Source organism: Oncorhynchus gorbuscha, linkage group LG04 (genome assembly GCF_021184085.1).
Source record: "Oncorhynchus gorbuscha isolate QuinsamMale2020 ecotype Even-year linkage group LG04, OgorEven_v1.0, whole genome shotgun sequence".
Taxonomy (NCBI): domain Eukaryota; kingdom Metazoa; phylum Chordata; class Actinopteri; order Salmoniformes; family Salmonidae; genus Oncorhynchus; species Oncorhynchus gorbuscha.
The window spans coordinates 34,752,516-34,771,678 of NC_060176.1; the positions used below are offsets into that span (position 1 = coordinate 34,752,516).

At 42.3% G+C, this 19,163-nt stretch overlaps 1 protein-coding gene across 1 annotated transcript in view; it reads right to left on the reverse strand.

The window, feature by feature from the left end:
- Nucleotides 1-7,335: 7,335 nt before the first annotated feature.
- The window catches only part of c5 (complement component 5), a 72,709-nt gene continuing 60,881 nt past the window's right edge, over nt 7,336-19,163 (reverse strand). Inside the window, exons 29-40 of the mRNA XM_046346598.1 lie at nt 15,568-15,723; nt 15,142-15,204; nt 13,088-13,181; nt 12,734-12,773; nt 12,009-12,111; nt 10,694-10,768; nt 10,408-10,513; nt 10,229-10,315; nt 9,983-10,072; nt 9,721-9,804; nt 7,904-8,042; nt 7,336-7,776 (exon numbers count right to left, since the gene is read on the reverse strand). Of these exons, the coding sequence (XP_046202554.1) occupies nt 7,644-7,776; nt 7,904-8,042; nt 9,721-9,804; nt 9,983-10,072; nt 10,229-10,315; nt 10,408-10,513; nt 10,694-10,768; nt 12,009-12,111; nt 12,734-12,773; nt 13,088-13,181; nt 15,142-15,204; nt 15,568-15,723 (1,170 nt within the window). The 3' untranslated portion in view covers nt 7,336-7,643. The remainder of the gene's footprint in view (nt 7,777-7,903; nt 8,043-9,720; nt 9,805-9,982; nt 10,073-10,228; nt 10,316-10,407; nt 10,514-10,693; nt 10,769-12,008; nt 12,112-12,733; nt 12,774-13,087; nt 13,182-15,141; nt 15,205-15,567; nt 15,724-19,163) is intronic.

Consider the following 19,163-nt stretch of genomic DNA (forward strand, 5'->3'; position numbering starts at 1 on the left):
CTTGGACATTTCAGTTTGTCCTTCATCACACAGAACATGCTTAATGACAGTTTCTTCAGCTCGCTGTTAGATATCATGAACTCTTCCATGGAATTCACAACATAATTAACTGTACTTTGACCTACACCTGCTGCCTTTAGATCAGCAATTAGACGCACACCTATTTACAATGTCTGGGGAAGACATCGCTGTCTCACTCTACATTTTCAGTCAACACTTCTCCAACAACATTACCCTTACAGGTATTAAAGGTGCTTTGAGGGTTTAAAAAAAAATCGACATCACCGACTGAACCAAATTAACTGCTAATGTGGCAATTATTTAAATGCTTTCTAAAACCAGAAAAGCTACCAAAGGAATGTGAACATCCCACCTGACCACATTTTAGATGAAGAGTTCTCCCTGGACAGAGTTCATTAATTACTTTAAGGTGCTTGAACTTGTATGCTCAGTCTTGCATAGAAAACACTTAATAATTTCTCCTTAGCAGATCTTCACTAACGCAACATTCTTGCTCTTAACTCAGGGAGTCTCATTTGTTTCCCCCATATCAATGGTATAGATGGTTGTTTGCACAAAAGTGAAGAAGTTACTCAAGCAAGTACTGTATGACGTACCAACAACGAAGTGAGCCTTAAAGAGTTCGTAAAAGGCTCCCAGTGGGGCCCGTAGCCTTGCATGGAACCGTATGCTTGCAGATCACAACAAGTAGGAGTGAATGCTGCTCTTTGTGGATCCCAAGGCAAGAAGGTAGGGCTGACTGCTTTGGGTGATGGTATCCAGATGCTGCTGCACACTGGTTCCAACCTAACACACAAGAAATATTGGTAGGAGCATTTAGTGACTAACTTCTGACAAAGTTTATATGAACATCAGATCACTTCACGCTATGCATGGGAGCTTGAGGTAGGGACATAATGTACATCGAACTTGCAAGTATATTAACAATATGCTATCTAACTTAACTACCCAATGTTTATTGACTTGATTATTCACATCATTCTTAGCATCGCTAAGTGGTATAGTCGTTGTGGTTCTCAATGGACATTGTTAGGGTGTGTTTGTTTATTCGCTTTGGCTATCTACTCCAATTTCAGAGCACTCTCATCTGTGTGTGCCAGAGCGTAGAATAACTGATGAATTTACAAATGATCAACACCAGTTGAATATGGCTTGTGTCAGTAAAACCTTTGGCAAAAAAAGCGTAAATAAATTGTTGCCAGCAGCACAGTCAGTCATCAACGCTCTAGATAACCAGTTCTGCTATAGGGTGAGTAAAATGGTCAGAGTGAGGTGTTCTCTCATTTGTGTCAAAGTAGCTAGCAAGCCCATGTTAGCCAGTTAGCTTGGGTGCTTGTCTGCCTTTGTGAAGTCAGAACAACCCTACTCCTTGGCCAGAGCGTCCAATGTGCGCTCTGAACACTGTCTGTTCATAAATACACAATCTGACAACGCTCTGAATTTATGAACACTCAGAGCGCACTCTGAGCACTCTCCGGCACTCCAGATTGAATTTACGAACACACCGAAGTCGTAAAATGTCTAGCTAGTCATTTGTTATGATAACAAGCTAGCAACTGTCCGGAAGACAGGCGAAGCGCTAGTACGTTCAACTGAAAGGACACTGTTTGTTTACATTAGGTATTCCCAAACAGGGGTACGCGCCTGAGTAGCCTCTTTTCACTGCCAAAAATAAAACTAAACCATCTAGTGTTCAGCAAAATAATAACACAAGGTCAAATACAGGTAGCCTAGTCAAATAATTAACATCCAATCACATTAACCATTACTCTCTCGCGAGAATTCCACTAACAGTCTGTATGTATCCAAACGTAGCTGCTGCTCATGTTCATATCTGTACTGATGGCGCAAAAGCCATGACAGGGAGGCATAGTAGAGTGGTAACGCATGTGCAAGCAGTTTCTCCCGAGGCCACTTGGGTACACTGCAGCATCCACCGAGAGGCTCATGCTGCCAAGGGAATGCCTGATAGCTTGAAAGAAGTACTTATTTGTAATAAAATGCAAATTAATTACTTAAAAATCATACAATGTGATTTTCTGGATTTTTGTTTTAGATTCCGTCTCTCACAGTTGAAGTGTACATATGATACAAATTACAGACCTCTACATGCTTTGTAAGTAGGAAAACCTGCTAAATCTGCAGTGTATCAAATACTTGTTCTCCCCACTGTGTGTGTGTGTGTGTGTGTGTGTGTGTGTGTGTGTGTGTGTGTGTGTGTGTGTGTGTGTGTGTGTGTGTGTGTGTGTGTGTGTGTGTGTGTGTGTGTGTGTGTGTGTGTGTGTGTGTGTGTGTGTGTGTGTGTGTGTATATATATATTCCATGTCCGATATAATATATATTTTCAATTTTTTATTCAAAAGGAATGGAGTAGAACAGCAAAGACACACATGGCCACTGCGCCTGCTTACCCCTCTCCATTTCCATATGAAATAGCCATTGGGTGCTGTTGGGGGGAGCACTTCACCTTAGTGACTGTTTCCTCTGCTCTATACAATACATATCTGTTTATTTTATTTGATGATAAAAGGCTCATACAATACAATTTTTTTAAATGTTTTCTTTCACAGTGATAGCGACTCCGACTGGGAGCCCCCGGTGCCAAGCTGCCCGCTCTACCTCTGCCCCCTCTACTTCTGCCTCCAGTGATGTTCATATGCCACAGTTCATTACAGCATGGAGGCGTCGTTGTGTTCTGTGTCGCATGAAGTCCCCCATCACCTGCACCACTTGTTCAGTTTGCCTCTGCTTTACATCAGAAAGAGACTGCTATGGGACATGGCACATGCTGCAAAATATTGTGTAGAGGACTTCCAAAGCGTAAATAATTTTTTCTAATATTTGTATATATTTGTTTGTGTGTTATAATTAGTTTTTGATATGTTGTATATAGTTATTTGCACTGTTGTATATTGTTATAGGTCATTTCACCAATTTGGCCACTTGGGTACATTTGGGCAACTTGTGTGGGACACCTGGGTGACTTCATGCTAAATGTCATGTAGCTCACCCATTCCTGAAGTTATCAGTCTGAAACTTTGTACACCTACAGTTGCCCTCTTGTGTTATCCATCACAATTAACTCCAGCATCCTATCTGACTGTGTAGATATTCTAGTACATGTGAAAGATGATGCTACAACAATAAAAAACAGAAAACGTATGCTCTTTCTTTCTCTTTTCTTCCACCAGATCTACTGTGTTATATTCTCCTACATTCAATTAACATTTCCACAAACTTCAGAATGTTTCCATTCAAATGATATAAAGAATATGCATATCCTTGCCTCTGGGGCTCAGCTACAGGCAGTTAGATTAGGGTATGTCTTCAGGTGGAAATTGAGAACAAGGGATGCAGCCATAACAAGATAACTAAGGTCAGGGCGTGACATTCAGGGCTAATCTCTATAGTTAGCCAGCTAATTACGAGGGGCTTGCTAAACAAAAAAGACCTTACCTCTTCTGATATGTTGGAGTCGGTTCCCCGGTGATTGACATAGGAGCTCAGCCATGATAGCATGGAGTAAAAAGGCGGCACCGTTTTCCCACCTGCATCTCCACTTCGACCCTTAATTAAAAAAAAATCTTAACCAACTGCCTCCACTTCTTGTAACAAGCTTCCCCTTCCATCCCCATTACCTCCCTGATCTCTTTTCAGGAGTTGAAACTAAACTATTGTCTTTGAAATCCCTACACGTGGCATCATAAAGATGTTTATATTTGCAACCTTCTTCTGATAGCCTTTCATCAAATTTCTCCATGTTTGTTCTGAAGGAAATGAGTTTGTGTTAATACAGGATGTACCGCCTCCACATATTCTCAACCAATCATGTCAATGCAGAGCTATACAGAGCTAAACGGAGGCCTCTGCATTGTTACAACATTTCAGAGGTGCATAAATGGGCTTTTACGGTCGCTGTCCTTTCAGCACCACGAGCCTGTCACTTTTGATGTGACACTTGTTGCTATTGGTGATAGTGTGATATTGGTGTTAGGCTACCATAAGTTATGTAAACTGTGTTTTTTTTGTTTTGCTTCTCACACTATTAATGTTATGACCAATGCATATGTTCAGTTTGTCCCAGACTCTAATTAGGTTCTATCATTTTCTTTCGTCTTTATTTACTTTTGACCACTGAGGTGGAAATACTTTATCTGATGGGAGTACTTTGATCTTTTTAACCTGTCTCTCCTCTCTGGGGAGGTTCCCATTGCTTGGAAGGCAGTCTCGGTGCATCCTTCACTTAAAGGGGGAGATCAAGCTGATTCAGATGACCATCCTATCCATGCTAGATTATGGAGACGCAATTTATAGATCGGCAGGTAAGGGTGCTCTCAAGCGACTAGATGTTCTTTACCATTCGGCCATCACATTTGCCACCAATACTCCTCTATACTCCTCTGTAAACCAGTCATCTCTCTATACCCGTCGCAAGACCCACTGGTTGATGCTTATTTATAAAACCCTCTTAAGCCTCACTCCCCCTTATCTGAGATACCTACTGCAGCCCTCATCCTCCACAAACAACACCTGTTCTACCAGTCACATTCTGTTAAAGGCCCCCAAAGCACACTCATCCCTGGGTCACTCCTCTTTTCAATTCGCTGCAGCTAGCAATTTGAACAAGCTGCAACAAACACTCAAACTGGGCAGTTTTCTTCTCCATCTCTTCATTCAAAAACTCAATCATGGACACTCACTGACAGTTGGGGCTGCTTCGTGTGATGTATTGGTGTCTGTACCTTATTGCCTTTGTGCTGTTGTCTGTACCCAATAATGTGTGTACCATGTTTTGTGCTGCTACCATGTTGTGCTGCTGCCATGTTACGTTGCTGCCATGTAGTTGTCATGTGGTGTTGCTACCATGCTGTGTTTTCATGTATTGTCATATGTTGCTGCCATTTTATGTTGTTGTCTTAGGTCTCTCTTTATGTAGTGTTGTGGTGTCTCTCTTGTCGTGATGTGTGTTTTATTCTATATTTACATTTTTAATCCCAGCCCCGGTCCCTGCAGGAGGCTTGTACTTTTCGTCCGACGTTCGGCGCCACCTGAACGAGCTTTTGGATTTGTTTACCAAAAGCCATAACAAAAGAAGATATTTGGACATAACTGATGGACATTATCGAACAAATCAAACATTTATGGTGGAACTCTGATTCCTGGGAGTGCATTCTGATGAATATCATCAGAGGTAAGTGAATATTTACAATGCTATTTCTGAGTAATGTTGACTACCCAATATGGTGTGTATCTTTTTGGCTGCTTTGTTGTCTAAAGGCTGTACTCAGATTATTGCATGGTTTGCTTTCTCCGTAAAGTTTTTAAAAAATCTGACACAGAAGTTTATCTAAAGTTCCATGTATAATAGTCGTATCTTTATCCATGTTTATTATGGGTATTTCTGTCATTTGATGTGGCTCTGCACAATCACCGCATGTTTTAGAACTATTGAACGTAACGCGCCAATGTAAACTCAGATGTTTTTAATATGAACTTTATCAAACAAAACATACATGTATTGTGTAACATGAAGTCCTATGAGTGTCATCTGATGAAGATCATCAAAGGTTAGTGATTAATTTTTATCTCTTTCTGCTTTTTGTGACTCCTCTCTTTGGCTTGAAAAATGGCTGTGTTTTTCTGTGGCTTGGTGGTGACCTAAACATAATTGTTTGTGGTGCTTTTGCTGTAAATCCTTTTTGAAATCATACACTGTGGCTGGATTAACGAGAATTTGATATTTAAAATGATGTAAAATACTTGTATGCTTGATGAATTTTAGTTATGAGATTGTTGTTGTTTTGAATTTGGCGCCCTGCACTTTCACTGGCTGTTGCGGAGTGTTCCAGTCCTAGACAGGTTAATCTACTCATCAGCCCTAACAAAACCTATTGCATAGAATTTCTTATCCTGTGATACACTTAAGGGAAAGTTCAGTGATTTTACACACTGCAAACTAGCAACATTTTGGGATCAATTCCCCATGTAAGTCAATGTATTAAAGTAGTATGTATTAAATGTCATGCCTGATATTGATTGTGACCAATGAATTGGTTGAAAGGTAGACAGTATTTGTAGCATTGTATTGGATAGCATGGTATTGTACTCATGGATGCCAAGGGAAGTCAGGATCTCCACCCCAACCCCCCCCCTTCCAAAAAAAACATACTGAAGAATTTATTTCGGCTCTGTGTTTCATACATTTCCTTGCGCAAGAGGCTGAATGTATATCACTGGAGAAAGCATCAGAGTGAACGAAACAGCGCCCCTCGGTTATGTGTAGCCCATCTAACTGATGCTGTCTGGTCAAAAGGAGTATGACGTTGTTGCCCGTAGCACTGAATGCAAGGGCCACCTAAACTGAGTGAGCTCAGCTGTGAATGGTCCTGGCACACCAAAATAAAGTGTCAAGGGAAACCAGTTTGGTTTTGGCTTCATAGCAATCACATCACATCAGAAGCCAAACGTCATTGACAGAAAACTTTAATTGTTGCATCTCGTTGTGTCGTTATCCTCCGGTGGCTAGCTAGCTAACTAAAATTGTCCCTTTCCTAAATCAGCCACAGATGGAGATAGGTGTCACGCCCTGGTCGAAGTATTTTGTGTTTATCTTCATTTATTTGGTCAGGCCAGGGTGTGACGTAGGTTTTTGTATGTGGTGTGTATGTATTGGGATTGTAGCTTAGTGGGGTGTTCTAGTTAAGTCTATGGCTGTCTGAAGTGGTTCTCAATCAGAGGCAGGTGTTTATCGTTGTCTCTGATTGGGAACCATATTTAGGCAGCCATATTCTTTGTGTGTTTCGTGGGTGATTGTCCTTAGTGTCTTGATGTCCTTATTATGTGTGTATGTGCACCAGTATTAGGCTGTTTCGTTTTCGTTACATTTATTGTTTTGTAGTGTTTAATATAGATTCGTGTTACGTTTGTAAACATGAATAAACATGGATCGCAATCTACACGCTGCATTTTGGTCCGACTCTCCTTCACCACAAGAGAACCGTTACAATAGGGATTTGGACATGTGGTTTTACTTCATTCTCCGTACTGGCCAATGATTATACAGGCGATTCTGATCCAACTATAAATTCATATATTATGCCCCTGACCTGAAAGGATAGAAAGGTCAACATGTAGCTAATGTTTCTTCTTATTGTCTCAGCCTTAGGCCTATATCTCGGTGTCAAGGTACAGTTTATGAACTAACAGGTTATAGAGCAAACAATGCAATTATCACAACACATAGGTTGTAATATCCATTCTTTTCCCTGGCTTGGCATCCCAGATGATGTTACACACACACACACACACACGAAATCCATATCATCTGTTTATTTGTACAAAATTTGAGACCTATGGCACGGTTATGTATTCCTAATAATCCTAAAAACACCATATCATAAAATTATGTTGTGTCTTTCGGAGTTAGTATCTTGCTGTTTCCTTTTATATTTAGCTGCTATAAACAAAAAATGCCTAAATGTGTCTAAAGCAACCTTTGCCTGCTCATAGTTGTCATGTGATGCACACCAGATGATGTCAGTGTCTCCTGACTTAAACCTGCCGTTTTTTGTCTTGGTGCTGGAGATTATGAATTTGGTGTTGAAAAAGGGTGAAGTGCCCCTTTAACAGCCTTCAAATAGAACACGTTCTGCATAATCATTCAGAATGTCTACATATTTAGTGCAGGCGGGACTTCCCTCACATGCAGTTGGCCACATCTCAACTGTAGCCTGGGAATCCAAAGGGTATCTATACCTGAAACATAGGGTTAGGGTCAGACCTGAATCAAAAAAGACGTGGTTATAGGGCAACAGTATATTGTCAGTAGCCAAGTTTTATAATATTTTTGTAATCCAAAATAAAGACCAATGCACACACTCACTTATAACTTCTGCCAACTCGTATCTGCATGCTGTCTGCACCCATGATCAGGTACTGCCCACCAATCTTCATATCCACAGAACTGCAACTGGCCTTTTTGACAAATTCCACCTCTGTGTTGATATTGACATTGTCCAACCCTGTCATTTACACAAAACAGGAATAAAGTTAAACAGTAATACAGTATATCAGTATATCACAAAAGTGAGTACACCCCTCACATTTTTGTAAATATTTGAGTATATCTTTTCATGTGACAACACCAAAGACATGACACTTTGCTACAATGTAAAGTAGTGAGTGTACAGCTTGTATAACGGTGTAAATTTGCTGTCCCCTCAAAATAACTCAACGCACAGCCAAATTGGGCCCAATTAGCCATTTTCCCTCCCCGGTGTCATGTGACTCGTTAGTGTTACAAGGTCTCAGGTGTGAATGGGGAGCAGGTGTGTTCAATTTGGTGTCATCGCTCTCACACTCCCTCATACTGACTGGTCACTGGAAGTTCAACATGGCACCTCATGGCAAAGAACTCTGAGGATCTGAAAATAATTGTTGCTCTCCATAAAGATGGCCTGGGCTATAAGAAGATTGCAAAGACCCTGAAACTGAGCTGTAGTACGGTAGCCAAAACCGTACAGCGGTGTAACTGGACAGGTTCCACTCAGAACAGGCCTCGCCATGGTCGACCAAAGAAGTTGAGTGCATGTGCTCAGCGTCATATCCAGAGGTTGTCTTTGGGAAATAGACATATGAGTGCTGCCAGCATTGCTGCAGAGGTTGAAGGGGTGGGGGGTCAGCCTGTCAGTGCTCAGACCATACGCCGTACACTGCATCAAATTGGTCTGCATGGCTGTCATCCCAGAAGTAAGCTTCTTCTAAAGATGATGCACAAGAAAGCCCGCAAACAGTTTGCTGAAGACAAGCAGACTAAGGACATGGATTACTGGAACCATGTCCTGTGGTCTGATGAGACCAAGATAAACTTATTTGGTTCAGATGGTGTCAAACGTGTGTGGCGGCAACCAGGTGAGGAGTACAAAGACAAGTGTGTATTGCCTACAGTCAAGCATGGTGGTGGGAGTGTCATGGTCTGGGGCTGCATGAGTGCTGCCGGCACTGGGGAGCTACAGTTCATTGAGGGAACCATGAATGCCAACATGTACTGTGACATACTGAAGCAGAGCATTATCCCCTCCCGTCAGAGACTGGGCCGCAGAGCAGTAATTCCAACATGATAACGACCCCAAACACACCTCCAAGACGACCACTGCCTTGCTAAAGAAGCTGAGGGTAAAGGTGATGGACTGGCCAAGCATGTCTCCAGACCTAAACCGTATTGAGCATCTGTGGGGCATCCTCAAACGTAAGGTGGAGGAGTGCAAGGTCTCTAACATCCACCAGCTCCGTGATGTCGTCATGGAGGAGTGGAAGAGGACTCCAGTGGCAACCTGTGAAGCTCTGGTGAACTCCATGCCCAAGACGGTTAAGGCAGTGCTAGAAAATGAGGGTGGCCATACAAAATATTGACACTTTGGGCCCAATTTGGACATTTTCACTTAGGGGTGTACTCACTTTTGTTGCCAGCGGTTTAGACATTAATGGCTGTGTTGAATTATTTTGAGGGGACAGCCAATTTACACTGTTATACAAGCTGTACACTCACTACTTTACATTGTAGCAAAGTGTCATTTCTTCAGTGTTGTCACATGAAAAGATACTCATATTTACAAAAATGTGAGGGGTGTACTCACTTTTACTGTACATATATATATTTCTTACTTCACTTTTAAACGTTTTTATAGGAGATGGACTTACCCCGTTTGAAGGGATCCTCCACATTTGCCACATAAGTACTAAAATCACCTTCTTCCGCAATGGATTTGATTTTTACCTTGAAAGCTGTGAGAAAAGACGCAAACATATCATATGCAAGTCCTCCTAAACGAAACAAATAGAATAAGCTCATCATACCAAAAAGACTGCCTACAAATGTGAAATTTCTTCAATAAATCAATTGGGCATTGGAGACTATTTTTACTGATGAGGTAGTAAAAGTTCTAACAAAGTATAATCTTACCATATTTTATATTGTCACGGCAGGTAGTTTGTCTTCTTTTCTCAGCAGTGATGCTGGGATCCATCTCTGATTTGAAGTTGCAGCATTCCGCTATCATCACAGCAACGGATTGCAGTCACAAATAAAAATAAACAAAGTAATCACCCATAATTTACATTAACTTGAACAAATGACCAACCAGTTTTATCCAAACCCACTCATGTTCCACCCTCAAACACCACTGTCCTCTGAGCCCATATGACTTACCTGCCATGCAGTGGCACTGTTCCCCTACACAAAGCCGCAGTAGCTTGGTTTCTATAGGAGGGGAGTAGAGCTTGGAACATTGGCTCTCTGTGGAGCAATAGAGAAGGATTATTTTAAAGTTGCTCAAACTTCCTGTGGTATATTAGTTTCTATGGGTTTTGTTTTCCGCCATACTGTACCTTGATCATTGTACTCGTAGATTTTAAACAAGGAAGCACTGACCATGCCAACTCGAAAGAGTTCTTTTATACGGAATCCCACACAGACGAATTGGTCAAAGGGGACCTGTAGTGTGAAAGGCAATGACAATGTTAACATTATATGACACACTTGAACAAAAGTATAGGACAAAAGTATTAGGACAAATTTAAACTACAGTACAGGACTACATTATATGATTTATTTGAATGTCCACACCTAAACCAACATGTTCCAATAGCAGAAGAGAAGATAAGTGGAACTTACCGAGTCCAGCTGAAGCACAACCTTGTCTCCTGTGATCTTGTAGTCAGATATCACAGATTCCAGTCCATCCCGAAACTGTGAGGGAGTTGATCACACAACCAGGCCATTTCATTCAAATACACTGAACAAAAATATGGATTTTACTGAGTTACAGTTCATATAAGGAAATCTCTCAATTGAAATAAATGAATTAGGCCCTAATGTATGGATTTCAGATGACTGGGAATACAGATATGCATCTGTTGGTCAGAGATATCTTTAAAAAAAGGTTGTGGCGTGGATCAGAAAACCAGTCAGTATCTAGGTGTGACCACCATTTGCCTCATGCAGCGCTACATCTCGTTACATCTCCATAGAGTTGATCAGGCTGTTGTTGTTGTTCAACACCTCTTTAATGGCTGTGCAAAGTTGCTCGATTTTGGCAGGAACTGGAACGCGCTGTCATACACGTAGATCCAGAGCATCCCAAACATGCTCAATTGGTGACATGTCTGGTGAATATAAAGGCGATGGAAGAACTGGGACATTTTCAGCTTACAGGAATTGTGTACAAATTCTTGCGACATGGGGCCATGCATTATCATGTTGAAACATGAGAGGATGGCGGCGAATGAATAGCACAACAATAAGCCTCGGATCTCGTCACAGTATCTCTGTGAATTCAAATTGCCATTGATAAAATGCAATTGTGTTTGTTGTCCATAGAAAACTGTCAGGTCAAGACCCTGGTGAGGACGACGAGAATGCAGATGAGCTTCCCTGAAACGATTTCTGACAATTTGTGCAGAAATTATTTGGTTGTCAAAACCCACAGTTTCATCAGCTGGCTGGTCTCAGATGATTCAGCAGGTAAAGAAGCCGGATGTGGAGGTCCTAGGCTGGTTGGACGTACTGCCAAATTCTCTAAAACGACAATGGAGGCGGCTTATGGTAAAGAAATGAACATTATATTTTCTGGCAACCACTCTGGTGGACAATCCTGCAGTCAGCATGCTAATTGCACACTCACCTCAAAACTTGAGACATCTGTGACACATTTTAGAGTGGCCTTTTATTGGTGCACCTGTGTAATGATTATGCTGTTTAATCAGCTTCTTGATATGCCACACCTGTCAGGTGAATGGATTATCTTGGCAAAGGAAAAATGCTCACTAACAGGGATGTAAACAAAGTTGTGCACACAATAGGAGAGAAATATTTTTTTTGTGCATATGGAACATTTCTGGGATCTTTTATTTCAGCTCATGAAACATGGGACCAACACTTGTTCAGTGTAGATTTAGGAGAAAGTGGAAAACATGAATATGTTAATTACCATATTCAGATCTTCTTGAAAGGGTTGCACCCCAGTGGGTAGTTGGATTTCCATGACTGTGTGGCTGGAGTCAGTGAATACCTCGTTTGGAGGGGGATTGTATCTTTAAAACATATGAGACAATTTAAGCACTGTTCTATGAAGTATATTTTACTATACAGAAATGCACATTGTCTTTACAGTGGTGGAGATAGCGTTAGGTTTTCTTTGTATTTTAATTACATTAAAACAGATACAAAAAACACCTTATGGAACAGCGGGGACTGTGAAGCAACACAAACATTGACACAGACACACGCATACACATGCACACACATACACACGCGCGAGCAATACATACACATGGATTTAGTACTGTAGATATGTGGTAGTGGTGGAATAGGGGCATGAAAGCACACAGTGTATTGTGAAATATGTGAATGTATTGTAATGTTTTAAAATTGTATAAACTGCCTTAATTTTGCTGGACCCCAGGAAGAGTAGCTGCTGCCAAAGCAGCAGCTAATGGGGATCCCTAATAAATTCAAATACAAATAAAATGATGGTGATTTACTCAATAAATTACTGTGAACTAATATATAGAGTGTGTGACTCTATTTATTTTCATAGCTTATAGTTTATTCTCCGTCAGTCAGCACCTCGACATAAAATCATTTCCTCTGGGTGTGCGCCAGCTCATGTTTTTTATTCGATTAATTAAAAAAAACACAAAATATTTTACTCACTTTGCACATGCGACAATTCGAGACGAATGCAGCATAGTATCTGGTGAAGTAGAAATTAAAGCTACAGTACCAGTCAAACGTTTGGACACACCTACTCATTCCAGTGCTTTTCTTTATTTTTACTATTTTCTACATTGTAGAATAATAATGAAGACATCAAAACTATGAAATAACACATATGGAATCATGTAGTAACAAAAAAAAGTGTTCAACAAATCAAACTAGTTCAAATAAAGAAAATCCTTGAATGAGTAGGTGTGTCCAAACTGTTGACTGGTATTGTATATTTGTTTCCATGTTTATTGTGAGAGAAATGGTTGCAGTAAGTTTACAGACATTGATTCACTGTCATACCTTTGGACTTTTTGTTAGGATGATGCACTTCAATGGAAATGTCAAATTTGCAGTTTTTGTTGGTCTCTGTTGTTTTATAATAAACGGTTTTCATCTGTTGTCAGATAAGAATTGAGCATACTGTTTAATGGGGCAATCTAGAGTTGAAACAACAATTGCGTATGACATTTGAACTAAGCTCATGAGGCATAAAATTAATTATTCAAGAATGAATGGGTATATGTAAATCATTACTTAAATGTACAGTGGCAAGATAAAGTATGTGAACCCTTTGGAAGTACCTGGATTTCTGCATTAATTGGTCATAGCATTTGATCTGATCTTCATCTAAATCACAACAATAGACAAATGTAGTGGGCTTAAACTAATAACACAAATTATTGTATTTTTCTTGTCTATATTGAATACATTATTTGAACATTCACAGTGTAGGTTGGAAAAAGTATGTGAACCCCTGGGCTAATGACTTCTCCAAAAGCTAATTGGAGTCAGGAGTCAGCTAGCCTGGAGTCCAATCAATGAGACAAGATTGGAGATGTTTGTTAGAGCTGCCTTGCCTTATAAAAAACACTCACAAAATTTGAGTTTGCTATTCACAAGAAGCATTTCCTGATGTGAACCATGCCCTGAACCAAAGAGATCGCAGAAGACCGAATATTAAGAATTGTTGACTTGCATAAAGCTGTAAAGGGTTACAAAAGTATCTCTAAAAGCCTTGATGTTTATCAGTCCAGGGTAAGACAAATTGTCTATAAATTGAGAAAGTTCAGCACTGTTGCTACTCTCCCTAGGAGTGGCCATCCTGCAAAGACAACTGCAAAAGCACAGCTCAGAATGCTCAATGAGGGTAAGAAGAATCCTAAACTGTCAGCTAAAGACTTACAGAAATCTCTGGAACATGCTAACATCTCTGTTGACGAATCTACGATACATAAAACACTAAACAAGAATGGTGTTCATGGGAGGACACCACGGAAGAAACCACTGCTGTCCAAAAACCCCCATTTCTGTTCGTCTGAGGTTTGCAGAAGTGCACCTGGATGTTCCACAGCGCTACTGGCAAAATATTCTGTGGACAGATCAAACTACAGTTGAGTTGTTGGTGTGCTGTGCCTTCCAAACATCAAAACCTCATCCCAACTGTAAAGTATGGTGGAGGGAGCATCATGGTTTGGGGCTGCTTTGCTGCCTCAGGGCCTGGATAGGTTGCTATCATCAACGGAAAACAGAATTCCTTAGTTTATCAAGACATTTGGCAGGAGAATGTTAGGCTATCTGTCCGCCAATTGAAGCTCAACAGAAGTTGGGTGATGCAACAGGACAACGACCCAAAACACAGAAGTAAATCAACAACAGAATGGCTTCAAGAGAAGAAAATACGCCATTTGGAGTGGCCCAGTCAGAGTCCTGACCTCAACCCGATTGAGACGCTGTGGCATGACCTCAAGAGAGCAGTTCACACCAGACATCCCAGGAATATTGCTGAACTGAAACAGTTTAGTAAAGAGGAATGGTCCAAAATTCCTTCTGACCGTTGTGCACGGTTCACATACTTTTCCCACCCTGCACTGTGAATGTTTGCACGGTGTGTTCAATGAAGACATGAAAACGTATCATTTTGTTGTGCGTTATCAGTTTAAGCAGACTGTTTGTCTATTGTTGTGACCTAGATGAAGATCAGATCAAATTTTATGGCCAATTTATGCAGAAATCCAGGTATTTCCAAAGGGTTCACATACTTTTAATCTGAGCATGAAATAAGACTTTAAGATATATTTTTAAATTATACCTTCATTTAACTAGGCAAGTCAGTTAGGAACATATTCTTATTTACAATGACAGCCTAACCCGGACGACGCTGGGCCAATTGTGCGCCACCCTATGGGACTCCCAATCACAGCCAGATGTGATACAGCCTGGAATCAAGCCAGGGACTGTAGTGATGCCTCTTGCACTGAAATGCAGTGCCTTAAACTTAAACCACTCGGGAGCCCATAATCAACTTCTGTTTAGAAGGACATTGAGTAACGCAACAGAGGATGGATGGAACTTACCTGGACAATGGAGACTCCTGTACCAAAGCCTGTGGACACTCTGACATCTTTATCCTCAGTCACCTGTTAAAATGAGACACAGTATGACTGTATAACCATGAATTAGATGGGAGACAGAAAATAGCGAGGAAACATACAAACACAGCACATGAGAGATATAATATATAGTCTGTACTGCAACTTCAGGGTTAATTTAGCAAAGATCAGTATGAAATGTGCCATAGGGGTAGATGCTGAAGAAACTACATCAGTACATAAATGATTGAGATCATGATCAGGTTATACTGAAAATATCATTGACCCGATACATCATAGTCACAGGAAAACCCAAGGAAAAGATGGTCTCATTGAGAAGAAGTGGTCTTTTTGCAGGCAGTGTGTAAATTTGGGGTCACACAGCGTGTGAGGGTGGAGGTAAGCCCTTACCTCTATTGGTTTACCGACAGGTTTCTTCTGGGTGAGCACAATTTTCCCCAGTTGTTCCCTCGTCTTTATGTAGGACGCCTCAATCACCAGATCCAGCTTGGTATATTTGACCACTCTGCTGTACTCAGTCAGAGCCTCTAGGGTGAGAATAGTGTCCTGTTTAGAGATGACATACAGTAGTGTGATGAAGAAGGTGTAGGTGGTCCTCTGTAAGTGGTCGTCTGTAGCTCAGCTGGTAGAGCATGACACTTGCAACACCAGAATAGTCAGTTCAATTCCTGGGACTTACGTTAAAATATATGCATGACTGTAAGTCGCTTTGGATAAAAGCGTCTGCTAAATGGCATATATTATGTAAGGGATAATCAACAAGGGGCTATGTGTTATGGAAATGATTTAACAAAGTGGAAGGTATGTGCCATGACTAGTGGTGGGGAGTCCATTCCTCAACTCCCATTTCTGTGTGTCAAGCCTCTATTCCGCTAGGGATCGAGTCCCTAAGAGTCAGTATTTTGCAATGGAGGAAACTGGCTAGTTGCCATAGGCTACTTCCGGGAACGCCAACTCTCGCAACTTTTACAGCAAAGAAAGAAGCAGCTAGCCAGGGAGGGAGAGAGGGGAGGGGCACCACCAGGCCGTCAGTCAGAACCGTGCATCCAAAACAAATCAAATTTTATTTGTGACATGCGCAGAATACAACTGGTGTAGACACTTACAGTGAAATGCTTACTTACAAGCTCTTAACCAACAATGCTTTAAGAAGTTAAGAAGAAAAATGTGTTAAGTAAAAAATAGATAAGTAGAAAAATACAAAAATAAACGTAACAAATAATTAAACAGCAGCAGTAAAATAACAATGGCGAGGCTATATACAGGGTGTACCGGTACAGAGTCAATGTGCGGGGGGATCGGTTAGTTGCGGTAATTGAGGAAATATGTACTTGTAGGTAGACTTATTAAAATGACTATGCATATATAGCAGAGAGTAGCAGCAGTGTAGAAGGGGGGGGGGTGGTGGCAATGCAAATAGTCTGGGTAGACATTTGATTAGATGTTCAGGACACTTATGGCTTGGGGGTAGATGCTGTTTAGAAGCCTCTTTGACCTAGACTTGGTGCTCTGGTACCGCTTGCCAAGCGGTAGCAGAGAAAACAGTGTATGACTTGGGTGGCTGGAGTCTGACAATTTTTAGGGCTTTCTTCTGACACCACCTGGTATAGAGGTCCTGGATGGCAGAAAGCTTGGCCCCAGTGATGTACTGGGCCATACGCTCTGTAGTGTCTTACGGTCGGAGGCCGAGCAGATGCCATACCAGGCAGTGATGCAACCGGGATGCTCTCGATGGTGTAGCTGTAGAACCTTTTGAGGATCTGAGGACCCATGACAAACCTTTTCAGTCTTCTGAGGGGGAGTAGGTTTTGTCGTGCCCTCTTCACAACTGTCTTGGTGTGCTTCATTGTCTGTGATCAGGTCTATCACTGTTGTGTCATTGGCAAACTTAATGATGGTGTTGGAGTCGTGCTTGGCCATGCAGTCATGAACAGGGAATACAGGAGGGGACTGAGCACGCACCCCTGAGGGGCCACCGTGTTGAGGATCAGCGTGGCGGATGTGTTGTTACCTACCCTTACCATCTGGGGGCGGCCCATCAGGAAGTCCAGGATCCAGTTGCAGAGGGAGATGTTTAGTCCCAGGGTCCTTAGCTTAGTGATGAGCTTTGAGGGCACTATGGTGTTGAACGCTGAGCTGTAGTCATGAATAGCATTCTCACATAGGTGTTTCATTTTTCCACGTGGGAAAGGGCAGTGTGGAGTGCAATCGAGATTGCATCATCTGTGGATCTGTTGGGGCTTTTGCAAATCGGAGTGGATCTTGGGTTTCTGGGATAATGGTGTTGATCTGAGCCATGACCAGCCTTTCAAAGCACTTCAGGGCTACAGACGTGAGTGCTACGGGTCGGTAGTCATTTAGGCAGGTTACCTTAGTGTTCTTGGGCACAGGCACTATGGTTGTCTGCTTAAAACATGTTGGTATTACAGACTCGGACAGGGAGAGGTTGACCTGTTTAAAGGTCTAACTCACATCGGCTGCGGAGAGCGTGGTCACACAGTCATCTGGGACAGCTGATGCTCTCATGCATGTTTCAGTGTTACTTGCCTCAAAGCGAGCATAGAAGTTATTTAGCTCGTCTGGTAGGCACGTGTCACTGGGCAGCTCTCGGCTGTGCTTCCCTTTGCAGTCTGTAATAGATTGCAAGCCCTGTCACATCTGACGATCATCGGAGCCAGTGTAGTATGATTCGATCTAAGTCATGTATTGACGCTTCGCCTTTTTGATGGTTCGTCGGAGGGCATAGCAGGATTTCTTATAAGCTTCGGGGTTAAAGTCCCGCTCCTTGAAAGCAGCTCTATGGTAGCCTAGTGGTTAGAGCGTTGGGCCAGTAACCGAAAGGTTGCTGAATCAAATACCTGAGCTGACATAAAAATCTGTTGTTCTGCCCCTGAGCAAGGCAGTTGATCCACTGTTCCCAGGGCACTGTGGATGTCAATTAAGGCAGCCCCCACACCTCTCTGATCCAGAGGGGTTGGGTTGAATGCGGCAAAACACATTTCAGTTGTGTGACTGACTAGGTATCCACCCTTTAGCTCAATGTGGATGTTGCCTGTTATCCATGGCTTCTGGTTGGGGTATGTACGTACAGTCACTGTGCGTACAACGTCATCGATGCACTTATTGATGAAGCCAGTGACTGATGTGGTGTACTCCTCAATGCCATCGGAAGAACCCCGGAACATATTCCAGTCTGTGCTAACAGAATATACAAACGCTCCACACCGCGTGGCCGCGGCCACCCTAATCTGGTGGTCCCAGCGCGCACGACCCACGTGGAGTTCCAGGTCTCCGGTAGCCTCTGGAACTGCCGATCTGCTGCCAACAAGGCAGAGTTCATCTCAGCCTATGCCTCCCTTCAGTCCCTCGACTTCTTGGCACTGACGGAAACATGGATCACCACAGACAACACTGCTACTCCTACTGCTCTCTCTTCGTCCGCCCACGTGTTCTCGCACACCCCGAGAGCTTCTGGTCAGCGGGGTGGTGGCACCGGGATCCTCATCTCTCCCAAGTGGTCATTCTCTCTTTCTCCCCTTACCCATCTGTCTATCGCCTCCTTTGAATTCCATGCTGTCACAGTTACCAGCCCTTTCAAGCTTAACATCCTTATCATTTATCGCCCTCCAGGTTCCCTCGGAGAGTTCATCAATGAACTTGATGCCTTGATAAGCTCCTTTCCTGAGGACGGCTCACCTCTCACAGTTCTGGGCGACTTTAACCTCCCCACGTCTACCTTTGACTCATTCCTCTCTGCCTCCTTCTTTCCACTCCTCTCCTCTTTTGACCTCACCCTCTCACCTTCCCCCCCTACTCACAAGGCAGGCAATAGGCTCGACCTCATCTTTACTAGATGCTGTTCTTCCACTAACCTCATTGCAACTCCCCTCCAAGTCTCCGACCACTACCTTGTATCCTTTTCCCTCTCGCTCTCATCCAACACCTCCCACACTGCCCCTACTCGGATGGTATCGCGCCGTCCCAAC